The following is a 14,896-nucleotide window of genomic DNA, read 5'->3' as shown; positions in this document are numbered from 1 at the left end:
ATTTAAATTCAATCTAAATTTCAATCAATTTCACCAAAAGCTTATCATGTAGCAGGGCCAAATGAAATGAATTGGCACACGCATAGGAAATGCTATTATCAAGCACAAAATAATGTTTATTTATTTATTTCATTAAACATATACAGTCTTTGTGATCAGAGTGCAGCTTTTTAGGCTGGGCTGAAAAAAAAGAAATGCAATGTAACGGGCAAATTTGAAGCAGAAGCAATGAAACATGGCTTTCATGTAGAAAATGGTAACAATGAATAATTCAGTTCCACATCTGCTAGACACATATTCAGACTTGGCAACTGGATCAAAAAATACAAGTAACAGGACAGAAATCTCTTTCTAAAAAAAAAAGTACTTTCATCCAAAGCAGAATATACTGCATAACAGCCTACGTTAAAAAAAAAAAAATCCAATTCAAACTGAATTGATGGAAGAATAACACATACATGTTAAAGGGAAAAGAAGGGGGAGGAAAAAAAATTTACAAAGCAAAATAACTGTGCATACATTAATTACAAGCGACCTGTATAATTCACAGCTTGACAAAACTTACGGCTCACAACCTCTTCGAATGCAGGGTATAAAATGTGGCTCGATTTTGAAGGGTGTAATCGAGCGCTTCAACATGCTGGTCCAAGTGACGAACATGAAATTACAAAAGGGGGCAAGTGCAAAAAGTTCTAGTGTAGCAAATATTCTAGGTCATCCCAATCAAAATTTCATCTAATTTATAATATTGGGAGGGGAAAAAACAAACAAAACACAATTCTGATTACTAAGTGTGACAAATTGACACATTTCCTGATTTGAATTCATTTACTTCCCAATACCCCTGCGTAATGTTTAAGTGGCATCACAGTATCAAAGCTTGCAGGCTTGGAGTAAGGGCTGGATTTGGCGACTGTGTGTGTATTGCTATTTAAACGCTGTGTAGAAAAAAGAAAGAAAAAAAAAAGCTAAATCATGCTGGTCCAAAGAGCAAATTCAATTAAGGAAGAGGGAAGTGCACGAACAGGATAGTGCTCAGGATGCTAGGCCAAATCCCTCGAAAATGAGGAAAATCTAACATCCGCTAAACAAGAAAACGGACGGAACGTAATGTCTAATACTCGGGTATTGTTCTCATCCAGCAGCAGAGTACATCTGGATCTTTTTTATTTTGTAGGTTTTGACTGGGGATGAACTTTGTACCCAAGTTAGTGTTGTCTGCATTCGTTATTTTTTTCCCCCATATACTGGATCACCCGAGTCATTCTAGCAGCATAAAAAAAAAGCTAAGATCTTTTATAGTAACAAGTGTAAACTAAATATTGCACCACCCTCCAACCTCAAAATAAACAACATCCAAGACATACGCCAATAAAAGAACCCACCAAAAAACCCCCCACAAAATTCACTTGAATTAGTGTATGGCTCGCTACAGAGATCTGTGGCATGCTAATGTTAGCACAGCCCCACCTCTTTCACCTGGATAGTGCATAAGGCTCATGACAAGGCTACCCCGCAAACACCCCCCCCATCCAATTTTCTTGGAATTTCCAAGCCAAACTGTATCAAACGTCCCATTTTACACGTTTCACTGCTACTTTGACTAATGCGTTCTATAGCTTTTGGACCCCCGACCCAACCTAGAAATTTAAACCTGGACTGAATTTTGTAAACTTTACAGTGACCATGCAAAAAAGTTTGACTTGTCCTCCTATAGACAACATTCTCAAGCACCGCATCACGCGAACGTCTGCAGGAACAGGGCCTGGTTTTAGACTACAATATCAAAGACATGCAAGTGACCAGTGATCGAGGTATAAAGATCTGTGAATATGTTAAACTGTGCTTGTACTGAGGGGATCGTAACACCAGAAAAGCTTTGCAGATGCTTATTTTGGTGACTGAATCTTCGTGTAGTGCTTTGTCTAAAAAGCATTAAAACTGTAAACAATTATTATTTATTTATTATATACTGAGGGGATCGTAACAACAAAAAACTTTGCAGATGTTTATTTTGGTGACCATGAGCGTCTTCGTGTAGTGCTTTGTCTAAAAAGCATTAAAACTGTAAACAATTATTATATAGGGATGAGGAAAGGGTGGGTAAAATGTACTGAATGAAATTTCATGGGGAAATTGTTCAACTCTCAAGGCACTACATTCCCGTTAAAGCATTTTCTTTTTTCTGGATTCGCAGTGTGGTCTGAGACAGCACTCAGTTGTACAGTATGTGCAGACAATTCTATCAGTCAACAGTTACAAAGTCAAATTGTATGTACCGGAGTCAGAGATTTGGGTTTTTTCTAGTATGGATTTTCTATTACAAACAGATTGAAATTAAAACTATTTCCGATTTGTTCTTTGATGTTTGTGTCGTATTTCCTTTGTGGTTTGTGCGAGTAGACTCTGGCAGCCATCGGCAAAGGCGTTTTTGTCCGTCTTAGCCTTAGCAAATGGTGATTGCTGAGCTGTTGTGGAAAAGACTCGACAGATATAGACCATAAAATGATGTGTCACTATGGCTGTAGAATAAAGGCCAGTTGCAGTTGACAATGCAGTTGTCTTGCACTTGTTCAAGCACGATCGCACACACAGACACTATTAACAAGCACTGAGGCTATGTACAGATGTGTCTGCTGTCAAATACAGACTGTTGCTGACATCAATAACACTGGACCAATGCAACAGGACTATGGGCACTGTAGTTGCAGTGTGCAGGCCAGGGAGACCTGCACATCATAGCATGTCTATGACAGACGGTGATCGTTTACCAGCCAACAGAACCAACTAAGTAGGAAGTTACTGTTACAACCAGGGCGTCACTGGATGATCGGCATAGTTCTAATTTACATAGCATAGTAGAAAGCTTTGCATTACAGAGGGACACCAACAAGGGACAGTAACAATGGCATGGTTACAGAGTTCTGGCACTGCCTTTGCACATGGGGGTTTCTGAGCCATTCAGTGCCATAGGAAAGGACTGCAGTGCAGGGTTCACCAATGTAGGAAGGGGTATCATACCCGGTGCACCAATCATGTTCACTGGCCCCATTGTGCCAGCTGGACAGGGGACCTGAGGCCACTGGGATGGAAACCCAGAAGCTGGCATCACCCCTCCAAATGGGCCGGTGGGGAGCAAGTATGATGGATGGAGAACGGGTGAGGGTGTGTTACTGAGGGCAGGCAGCACGCTGGGACCCGGAGCAGCTGCAAGTGGGCACGAGAGGGGCAGCTGGAATGGCAAGGACTTTGGGGGCACAGAAGCCCTTATCTGCATGCACAGAGATGAGACAAATGTGAGGAAGAGGAAGAAACGGTTAGTGTGAGTAAAGAGAGTTAAAAAATGAAGAAAGAAAAAAAAAATCAAGAGCTACTCTTTAGTTAGTTTACTTCTGTTTAGTGCATATAAATTTTTTATGGCATAAAGGTTTGTGACTCCTGACCATCACATTCATGTTTGAACATCACACTCCAGAGTTGGGTCCTCTATTTTTGTACACATTAGCTCTTTTTATTATTTTTACTGTTGAAATATAAAGATGTCTAAATCAGAAAATCAGACTGATTTTGGACCATCAAAGGACCACCAATCAGTGGAATAAAACTACATCTGAAGGATGTACCTGAACTGTGCCTCCACTCACACGCGTAGGCGTGCCCTTCAGGTCCTGATGCCGTTGCTGCTGTTTGATTTGGTTTAGGGAAGGGCGGGGCTGAGGAACGGCGCTGAGCGTCTCTTTTGCCCAGTCGTCAACCAACTTGTGCAAGTCTTCGGTGAACGTCCGCTTCTTGTTATTGCTGTTGTTGGTCTGAGCCTGAGCGAGTGCTGTGAATGGCTGAGGATCAGGTACAGGAATGGCAACGGGAGATGCTGATTGCTGATTGGATGCTGAGCTTACTGAAGTTGTGCCACTGCAATGCGATGACCCTAGAAGAGAGATAGAGGAGAAAGGACACCTTAAAAAGAAAGAACAAAAATAAAGAGAAAAGGACAGAAACCGTGCCTATCACTGAGTCACGGTTAATCAGTTGGCTGCTTATTGATGTGAATCTGGCCTTCTTTTGGCTAGTGCACACATGACTGTTGTTATCACTTTCCCCAGCTAGTTAAGATTTTTCCATTTCCAGACAACAAGCAGCCAAAAGATTTGACTCCCCCACATAACTGCTGATTCACATCTTATCAAACATGCAGACAAAAAGAACAGAAGCAGCACTTCATGGGAAGTGACACCATCCACTGCCATGCACTATATGAAGGAGAAAAACAAATGAAGTGATGAAACACTTCATTAGTGCGTTTTTACACTCAAACACAATGCTCACTCTTGTGGTCATGCCAAGAGACGCCAACAAAAATAACAAAAAGAAAAAAGGGGGATAACAAAGGAAAGGAAGAAAGATCTACATAGTAAGAGTAAATGGGATAGTTACTACTACTGCGCTCTTTGCCTAGACATAGTCGTTTCAGAGTAGACCCTACAGAGAGGCAGAACAATACAGACAACACAGGGTTAGGGGCAAAGAGGGAGACGCTGCACACCTTTGCTCACTGGACAAACTGGTGGACAGCCACAGGCAGCAACCAATCAATTCATAAACACAGGATCAGAGTAAGAAGGTGCAGGGTGATTAATTAGGCTATATGCATGGGAGCATGTGCATTATTCTTGAGAAGATTGGGCCCAAAATATATTTTAAAGTAGATTGTGAAAAAAATGGAAAACAGAAAACGACTCATTAACCAACTTCATTTTATTTATTTATTTATTTTTAAATAAACGAAATACTCTGAAACTTTTTTTTTGCATCTTTATACTTCACTATGCCCTCTGGAAACAAGGTGAGAGTTTATCCAAGCAGACTTCTAGCTAATACATGCAAGCACATCCACAAAAAGCGAAGCACCATCCATTCATTAAAATTCCTTTGATGGTTTAAGGTGACATTATGTTCTTGTGCCATGATTGAAATGTATACTCAAACCAGATGAGGCTTTCTCGTCTGTATTTTGGGAGAAATATGAAAAAGATGAAAGTCATCAGCTAAGATGCCAAGCCCAGCACTTACAAGATTTTCTTGATTCTTTCTCGAATCTATGATTTTTCGTCATTTTTATGCCCGTAAAAGATGAAAATTGTCATGTTCTGGTGAGAAACACCAGCTCAATTAATGCAGACTACAGTAGGCCTGGTGATTTTTAAAATAAATGCCCCTGAGCTTGTGTTATTTGCTTCCACCACATAAAGCCCAGTGACAAGTGCTACTGCTAGAAGCTGGTCAAGTTATGAGTTTTCATCCTGAGAACAAAATCATTATTTAATACTTAGAGTCATTTCCTGATTTCCATTTGCCAAAAAAGAAAGCTGACATCACGCTGATTGTATCAAATGTCTGGTGGGACACAGCAAATTCTGTTTAATCTGCACACATTTAGCAGTTTATCCTGTAGGGGGTGTTCTACAAGTGGCTCTCCAATGTTTAGTAACATCCACGACACAGTCCTAACAGACTCTCGCACTAAAGTGCAGGTCTCGAAGACCAGGAGTGGGAGGAGTAACTACTGTAAGTATGGAGTCGGTCATTTTTAAAATGAAGAAAGAAAACGAAAGAAATCATCAAATGAAAATCATTGATAATATTTAGAAAATATTAAAATATTACAATTAAACAATGTTAAGAATATACTAGAAAAAAAGGCAAAAACAAGAAGGACAAAAATAAAGAACTTTTTTCCCCTTAAACAGGTCCAAACCAAAGAGGTTGCATTTTTGCATTGCACCTAAACCTCTTTCCTCTAGTGGGAGCAGGACTTCTGTAGAACAGTAGACCAATCCCTTCACTACTAGTTCCTTTATGGTTTGAAAAGGCTAGAAATTTCCAAAGCAACCAGGTATGAACACAAGGTGAATATAGTGGGGACATGGAGGTGTGAAGATAGATTTATATACAGTATATACTCTACAGAGAGAAACCTGAAAAATATATTTGTGCGACTACGTGTCAGTTGTCACAGCTGAAGGTGGTCATTGATGCTCGTGGAAAAACAAACAGACAAACAGTTGGAATCAAGTTCTACTTAAAACCACATTAAAAGCACAAATTGTTTTTTTTTTTTTTTTTGGGGGGGGGGGGGGGATAAAAAAATAAAAACTATTCTACAAGAGTAGCTAAGACAGATTTTTTTTGTTTGAAAAAGTCATGCAGTGTAGAGCCAGAGATATAAAAGGAAGGTAAGAATTTAAAATACGGCCCTGACGATCTCCAAAGTGAGCCTGGCTTGTGCCTCTGGCATGCACGTCTTCCGAATCCAAACATGAGACAGCGCGCTCATCATCCTCTTATGCCGGTATGGGCGTGTTTTTTTTTTTTTTTTTTAAACATACGTGAGGACAATTAGTGAAAAAGAAAGAAATCACATGTAAAGAAGATACAAAGGCTTTGGCAAGACGCACATATTTAAGTGCTCTATGGTGTTCTCAAAAAATTCAAGGTTTTTGGAAAGCCCATGTTTGGGGGAAGACACTGTTAATGTTGTTTGGTACGCAGAAGCAGCGCAAAGCGTTTGTATGAATGAAGTAATCGACAAAATCGGTGCAAGAATGAACAATGGGCAAATGAAAATGAATGAAAAATGTCTGTGATAAAAATGTTGATGGCTGTATGTATGGGGGGGGTGTCAATACAAGTCACATAACATTTGGGATGGGCTGAGCGAGAGGAAGAGAGAGAGAGAGAGAGAGAGAGAGGGAGAGAGAGAAAACAAAGGGAATGAAGAACAGATGGAATGAGTGAAGTAAAGTAGGAATAAAACAAATACAAACAGATGGACAGAGACACGGGTCCACTGAGGAATCTAGTGCGTGGTTTGCTACTAGATTTATAGGTGACTCTCTCGGATGTTTGGTGGTAAACGGTCCAGCCTGTGAAGAACGAATATAAGAGGTAGAGAGAAAAGAAAGGAAAGAGAGAGATAGAGAGAGAGAGAGAAAGAGGGAGAGTGGTGTAACAGCGAACACATCAGATTTTAGAGACCCGTATCATCTCAGCATAGACAATAAGGCACAGCCAAATATTAATAGAATTGTTGGTCATGTTTGTGGTGTGTGTGTGTGTGTGTGTGTGTGTGTGTGTGTGTGTGTGTGTGTGGGCCAACAGTGTCCCCTTGTTCTTAACTTCTACAGGACTGTCAGAGATATAATACTTGTTTAAAGTTGTGGCAATGTCTTGTGTGGCGGTTTGTTCAATAACTGATCTTGCAATTAAGAAAATATTTAAAGATCCCATACGTTAAAGATAAAGATCTAATACGTTGCAGCCTTCCTACAGGGCTGTGTGAACGTGTGTGTGTGTGTGTGTGTGTGGGCGGGTGTGTTTAAGATGTGTGTGACACACAGATGAAGAGAGTCCTTAAGAATGCTGTGTAATATGTGATCATGCAATTCATGTATTAAGCACTTCGACAAAGACTTGTATATGAACGTGTGTGAATATGAGAGACACAAATGTAGATTCTACACAGACACAACAAGGGCCTAAATATGAATATACATACAGTTGTGCTCAAAAGTTTGCACACCTTGGAAGAATTTGCCAGATGTATACCTTTTTTTTTTTTTTTTTTTTTTTTTTTTTTAAAAGAAAACATGAGTGAGAAGGCAAAAGAAATGTATTTGATTTCTTATAGGACTCAAGTTAATATGTAATGAATGGCACAATCATCAAACAAAGCATAACAAAAAAGAAAATAAGGAAATAATCCATGTTCAAAAGTTTGCACTCCATTAGTTCTTAATATCGTGTATTGCATGCAGTCTTTTGTAATAATTGTGCGTGAGGTCCTTAATTCTCTCAGGTGGTATAGCTGACCATTCTTCTTGGCAAAAGTTCCTCCAGTTCCTGGACATTTCTTGGTTATCTTTCACAAACTGCACGTCTGAGATCTTCCCAAAGTGGCTCAATGATACTGAGGTCAGGAGACTGTGATGGCCTCCAGAACCTTCGCTTTTACTGCTATATCATCATGTTGTAAACATCCGAGTGTGTCCCATGTGCAGCTTTCATACCAGTATTTTCTGATACCATGCTGCTTTCATCTTGCCAAGAATTGTTTGCATCCCGAACAACTCTTCTAGCAGTAGAGGGTGAAATCTTTCTTGGCATCAACAAACCTCTTATGTTTCTTCTCTTTATCAGAGTTTGAACAGTACTGACTGGCAATTGTGAGTGTTAAGATATCTTTTTATATCATTTTCCTGCTTTATAAAGTTAACTACAGGTCTATTGGCAGTTCTTGTGTCTTCCCCATGGTGCAGTATCCAGCCAAGTCAGTGCATCACCTCATGACTATTTATGTACAGACACTAATTACAATGAGTCACAGGTGTGGAAACGTCCCTTTAATAGCCATTTAAACCTGTGTGTCAACCTGTGTGTTTATAATGTGGCCAAACGTTTAAGGATGTGTAAACTTTTGCTCAGGGTTGTTAAGGTGATTTCAGTTATCATTAGCTTTAAAAAAGGATTCAAACAACTATGTGATAATTAATTTCACGTGACCACTATCATTAAATAAGAAATAAATATTTTGCAATATCAGTCATGTTTTCCAAATAAATGGCAAATGTTTAACAATTTCTTTCAGCGTGTGTATACTTTTGAGCACAATTGTGTATAAGGGTAGAGTACATGGATGCAGGTGTGTGTTACCTTGCCCTGGGACAGCAGGTGGGGCTGAATCATAGATGTTGTCAGAGGACAGTGAAACTTTGAGTGAGCATGGCTGCTGGGTTTGCACTGGTTGCAGAGGTTCAGACACTGGACTGTGCAGTGTGGCCCTGCTGGAAGCCACAGAGCTGTTACCTAAAACTGAGCTTTTAGCCGGGGATGCCGACATGATGGAACAGGTCTCAGCTGGAGAGAGATAGAGACAGAGAGTGAGTTTGCGCTGCAGAGAGATCAAATAAAAAGAGCAAATGGCGTCTACATAAGTCTGCACATAAACCTACCCGGGCTGCTGTCACGGTTGGATTTGAGCTGTTGCACAGTTGGGTTAAGAAGCTTGCCCGCTTTGAGCTTGTGTTTGGAGGTTCGGCGGCGGCGACCAGTAGGGGGTACAGCATGCAGGAATCCCACGCTAGGAGGCACGGACCGTCCGAGCCGTGAATAAAGCTGCTCGATCTCGCTTCTCTGATGGGCTTGCAGCTCAGAGATTTCCTTCATATGCCTGAGGAGCAGCAGGAGACATGAAGTTCTTGGGTTTTTAGTTGTACATTGCACAGTGCAGTGGTGAGGAACAATGTGGCTTAAATTAATAACAGAAACAAATTAGTTCATTGGAAAATATTGTGGGTACAATTAACACTTATATAACTGTAGGAACAAGTGGGATTACGTAAACTTTTTTGAGAGCAGGATCAAGTTCTAAGCGAAAAGGCAAGACTAATTAGAAGAAAACAGTCTAATTAGATTACCTAGTAATCTAATGTTAAAAAGGTGTTTAGGAATACTGGGACAATATACTGAAAAATCTGGTGCGTGTACAGTAGTGCTATATTTACTTTTCTCTAAGCTTCTGCAGCTCTTTTTTCATGTCGGCATCCTCAAACTCTGAGTCGTTATCACTGCTGACGTATGAAGAGTGGGCATGGCTTGAAACACATGGGGCATGGCCATTAAGAACTGGTGGACGGCTGGGTGAATCGGAGCTCTGCACGCTGCTGCTGCGACCAGAGCGACGAAAGAAAGCTACAGCCCGTTTGACGAGATCACTTCCACTGTGCTCCGATTGGCTGGGAATAACCTTGGGAGGTTTATGGGGCAGAATCAAGTGGTTGTCCTCTTCACCGGAATCTGTGGAGAGGTGGTAGCCGTGATGTGTTGCTCCGTCCATGGAAAAGGAGGTATGAATGTGAGGCATTGAGGTTGTGGCCTCCATGTTGGAGGTGAGCTTATCCTATCAAAGAAAAAAAAAAAGTTGTTATAATTGAACCACAACAGTGAAAGCCTATGTACAATGGGTATATTATATATGATATTATCTAGAAATAAAAATACTGTAAATACTGGTCAAATCTAGAACGGTATTTTATACACTGGTCGTGTGTAGGATTACAAACCCTGGTCATACCTAGAATGAAATTATTTACACTGGAAGTATCTAGTGCAAAAATTGCATACAGTGGACACATTTAGAATAAGCTTGTAAACACTGGACCTTTTTAAACAAGATTATATAAAACTGGTCTTATCGAGAATAAGCTTACACACGCACCGGTCAGACCTAGAAATTATATACACTGGTCATATCTAAAAGAGAATTATATTCACTGCACATATCCAGAATAGGATCTGCCTTGATGCATGCTGATCAGAATCAGTTTAGAATCCAAAAGAAATGCATCGATTTAAATACCTCAAATTTCAGTAAAAACACTTGCCACAACAGATGCGATAAGAAAGCAGTGAAGAGCACATTTCCTTAAAAAAAAACAAAAAACTCTCAATCACACCTGATAGAGGTCTGGAGGTGCTGAATAACGATTATTATGGCACATCTGCACTGTTTGGCCTCCGTTTTCATCTGCAGTGGAAACTCCAATATCTGTAGCCTCTCCTTCTGTGTGGCCAGGTGCCGCAGAACCGCAGTCAGTTCGGCTCTTCCTGCCATGCTCCAAACGCTGGACAATATCCGGTGCCGTTGGAGCAATCTAGAGATAACAGCTGTGGTAAATACAAATACCCATGCGACAGATTATGTCAAAGGTGCACGAATCCTCCTACCTGGAAACGGCTTTTCGAGGTAGCGTGTCCATCAGAGTTGCCCTCCAAGTCAGTTGCCAGCTGCCTATCTGATGCTAATGAATATAAACACAGTAAGAACATGTTCAGTTATTTCAAACTCGGTTCATGTTCAAACTAATTGTTCTTTAATAAAAGTTTAACCATAACCTAATACAAAATCATACAAAGACACCACTTACAGGCAACAGCAGTGTCAATCAAGGTATCGAGACCATCAGACCTCTCTGGAATATGAGGCTAAAAGAGGGAATAAAAGGGGGAATCAAACACAGGAACTGATGCAGATAATTGGACTGGACATGCCAAACAAGCCAACAGTATAACCATGGCAGATCAACCAAATGAAAAATTGAGATTTCTGCAGATGGTTTGTCTTCACTGGCTCGTTACTTCAAGGGGAAAAAAAAAACCAGCATGCTGGCTTTTACATCAATTACATACATAGAGTAGAATACCTCATTAGTCTGCTTCTATAATTAGTGTCCTTTTAGGTAAGATGTTTGCTGCTATGCTTAAATATTGTTACAAGATGCAAACCAATATCACTAATGCTCATTAAAAGTTACTGTATATACATGCTACAGCTTTATGGCTTAATGTAAAATACACTGGCTGGACAATTTTCTTGTTTATTACCAGAATCTCTCCTCTTCTCAGTGGTCCATCGCTGCTTTGGCTGTCTGATACTGGAGGTGAGCCAGGAGGATCCGAGGTGGAGCTTGTGGATTGTGATGGATTATGTTCCTGGTACAGAAGGTTCCTGAGCTTCTCATCAAGTGTCTTTATTGTCCTATCGGTGAACTCTAGTCTAGGAGGCCCTTCCCCGTCAGACTCAGCTGGTCCACTTCCTGGCTGTGTGTGTGAAGTGGTAGCAGGAGGACCTTGTTGTGATTGATGGGCAGGGCTCTGAGGCTGTGACTGCGTAGGAGGTGGAACAGGTGTGGAAAATGGCTGCTGAAGCACTACTGGTTGAACCTGGTTCAGAGATGTGTCCGAGATGGGGCTGGGGTCATGACTGGCTGGCTGAGGAGGGGGGACATTTTTCACATTGTCAGCCTGAGCATTATCAGCCTGGGAAGTCGGTGGGACAATAGGACAGCACGGGATGTCGGCAACCATGGACATTCCCGCCGAATGAGTGCTTTGAGGATCATCCGCAGTTTGGGGTTGTTCGGGGGCACTGAGGGGGGCGGCGTTAGACAGCGGTGGGTTATTCTGCAGAAGTCTGGCTTCACCTGTCCTAGCATCATGGATCTGAGCTGGAGGTGTGCGCTCTGGGTCTGAGGGTCAGATAGAAGATATAAAACAAAGATTAACCTTGATGAAACAAATTTAAAGTACCGACTCAGCATTTATTCAATAAAACATTCTAACATTTGTGTTTGCATATTAACGGTGGAACAGTGTGACGATGACTTTCTGAAAACACCCTATATGGTTACAGTCCTACTATTAGCACCCTAGTATAGATACCTACCTTTGGCTGTGAGATCGTCTTCACCATTACTTGCGGTTTCAGCCACAGGGCAGATGATGAACCAACGTTTCCCAGTGTGAAGTACTAAGATACACGGACACACACACACACACACACACGCGCACATTAAAACACAAACAGCTTTACACATGCACTCCTGATCAATCTCAGAAACTGACCAGATTTTACATCTATGACCGGTCATCTATGACGCAGTACATTACCGTCTTTTTAAAAGCTTTCCATGATCACATCACGCAGCTCATATGTACCCTTTACAGTGAAACCCCAGACTGTACTATAGAATTAGTGCAAAGTGTCTGTTCGATATGTGTTTTTTCTAAAGCCGGTGGGAGACGTCTAATAAGAAACCTGATTCTTCTGAAATGCATTTAAATCAGTTACATAACTTTAAATATACATATAAACAAGGATATACTGTACATGCTTATAAAGCGTCTTACCATTTTGTTGGTATACCAGTTGATTAGACTGAGTTTGCTGAGGACTTGCTCCCTAGAAAATCCAAAAACAAATTACTTTGGTTAAACATTAGATGTGCATCCTGGTGAATGTAAAAAATCTGCACAATTTTTTTCTAAATCAAATTTAAACTGGAAGTGGGTGTGGTCTAATAACCACTTATAAATAAATAAATAAATAAACAAATAAATAGCAGAACAGAACTATTCAGCCTCTGAAAGTAGTTGGTTTTTTAATAGGAAAAAATAAACATCAATTGAAAAAAAAAGGGGGTGCAAACGGGGATAGTGAGAACTGTTTAAGCTGTTTGAGGATGTGCAGGAACACGTTTTTCAAAAAAATCTGTCACTTTTGGTATGAGAATTATAAGAGGAATAAAAGCCCACCACCCCATTATTGACCACGCCACGTCACTTAAACACCACACCCCATGATGTATTCCTTACTTACATCACAGAATTCATTTACACCTTCAACTTTTCAGATAAAAAGCATCTCCACAAGGAGCATTAAAGCTTAATCTTAAGCATGGGGCAGACATTAGCATTTCATTCCTCTCGTTGCCTGTCAGCATCCCTTCCCTTACCATAGGAAAAAAAAGCACTCTTGGGGAGGCTTTATAACTATACATCAAAAGAGGTTGGCTTCTAAATATTTAATGGCTGAAGGAAATGGTGAGTGCTGGCCGTCAGGCATTACGTGATGACTCTCCCTTGAAGACAGATGACATTCTAGAGGCACTCTGAGAATATGTAACGATGCCTTGTACAAGAAAACTGATCAGGTCGCATTTTTCCTAATATTCGCTCCCCAGATATTTTTACAACTGGACATGTTAATTATATCTGCCTTTAAATTCATTATGTTAAGTAAACTGGGATCATTTCCCTGCAATTAATTAGACATTAATGATGCAAAACGGATTCAATTTCTTTGTGGCTCTGGACTCGCCTCAAAACCAGCTCCCCCTATGAGGTTCTGATGAGGCTGGGACAGATGTCCTGAACCTCGCTCTCCCTCAGCATCTTCACTCAGGATGTCCTCAGCCTTTTCCACGATGTCCTTCAGCTGCTCAATAAACATCTCCTTCTCAAGCAGCAAGATGAAGTCGTTCTCAACCTAGTGGGCACATCGGTAAGGAATTAAAGAAAATGGGTAAGTTATTACACATCATAAACAACTAGCAACCATCTGACAGGATAACTTTGAAACAGCAATTCTATGAAGTGATTTATTAGCATGGAGAAACATAAGAGTAATATATATACAAATGTAATTTACTTTTAATTTAAGAAAGAGAAGCATATAATATAATCGCAAAAATGAGCTATGTGGTATTGCAAGGGGTCTCACTTTATATTTTTAAATAAAAGGGTCATATTAACCAAACTTAAATATAAATTTAAATTGTGTTGGCACATAGGGGAAATGCTAAAGAACCAGTGTTGTGCTCTAAATTCACATTATATAACAGTGTCTTCTTGGTAAGCTGCTTTACAGCAGAATGCCTTAAATTATACATGTGTTGGGATAAGAAAGAAAACTGAAGACAAATTAATATTTAAATGCAACTGCGATAAGAGTGAAGGGTTAGGGCCAGATACAAATGTAAGGCAGAGATGACAGAGGGGGCAAAAAGATCAGAGCAAAAAGGGGAAGGGCAGTGGTGGCTCAAGTGGTTAAGGCTCTGGGTTGTTGATTGGAGGATCAGGGTTCAAGCCCAAGTACCGCCAAGCTGCCAATGTTGTGCCCTTGAACAAGGCTCCAGGGGCGCTGTATCATAGCTGCCTCTGCACTCTGACCCCAACCTCCTCAGTATATATATATATGGGGAAGTTTACCATGTATGTGGCAATCTCCTCTGGAGCATCTCCATCGAGGTCAAACTTAAAGGTGACCATCTTGTGGTTGTGAGTCTCCAGCTGGCATTCCACCATCTTGTCCCCCGTGTTACACACCTACAACACAACAAAGAGACTCGTTACGATCACGACTGCTTTATCATTTCCCTACCCGGAGTACAGTTTAGAGCTAGATATGCACTGAATGTGTTTCAGTCATCTGCATCAACTACAACTAGACAGCGCAAAACCGTGATCTGTAATTCTGGCTTGGTTTCCAGAAGCAGAGCCC

The 14,896-nt window shown here is 40.7% G+C and overlaps 1 protein-coding gene across 1 annotated transcript in view; it reads right to left on the bottom strand.

The window, feature by feature from the left end:
* Window positions 1-93: 93 nt before the first annotated feature.
* The window catches only part of LOC132853404 (serine/threonine-protein kinase WNK2-like), a 38,071-nt gene continuing 23,268 nt past the window's right edge, over window positions 94-14,896 (bottom strand). Inside the window, exons 16-30 of the mRNA XM_060881117.1 lie at window positions 14,605-14,721; window positions 13,711-13,882; window positions 12,745-12,792; window positions 12,281-12,364; window positions 11,440-12,083; window positions 10,983-11,040; window positions 10,783-10,856; window positions 10,512-10,709; window positions 9,561-9,955; window positions 9,009-9,226; window positions 8,710-8,913; window positions 6,825-6,923; window positions 4,435-4,479; window positions 3,624-3,928; window positions 94-3,271 (exon numbers count right to left, since the gene is read on the bottom strand). Coding sequence (XP_060737100.1) covers window positions 2,915-3,271; window positions 3,624-3,928; window positions 4,435-4,479; window positions 6,825-6,923; window positions 8,710-8,913; window positions 9,009-9,226; window positions 9,561-9,955; window positions 10,512-10,709; window positions 10,783-10,856; window positions 10,983-11,040; window positions 11,440-12,083; window positions 12,281-12,364; window positions 12,745-12,792; window positions 13,711-13,882; window positions 14,605-14,721 — 3,018 coding nt within the window. The 3' untranslated portion in view covers window positions 94-2,914. The remainder of the gene's footprint in view (window positions 3,272-3,623; window positions 3,929-4,434; window positions 4,480-6,824; window positions 6,924-8,709; window positions 8,914-9,008; window positions 9,227-9,560; window positions 9,956-10,511; window positions 10,710-10,782; window positions 10,857-10,982; window positions 11,041-11,439; window positions 12,084-12,280; window positions 12,365-12,744; window positions 12,793-13,710; window positions 13,883-14,604; window positions 14,722-14,896) is intronic.

The sequence above is a fragment of the Tachysurus vachellii genome, chromosome 11 (genome assembly GCF_030014155.1).
Source record: "Tachysurus vachellii isolate PV-2020 chromosome 11, HZAU_Pvac_v1, whole genome shotgun sequence".
Lineage (NCBI taxonomy): Eukaryota > Metazoa > Chordata > Actinopteri > Siluriformes > Bagridae > Tachysurus > Tachysurus vachellii.
The sequence above is the reverse complement of the archived record's forward strand: the minus strand, read 5'-3'. Positions and strand labels throughout refer to the sequence as shown.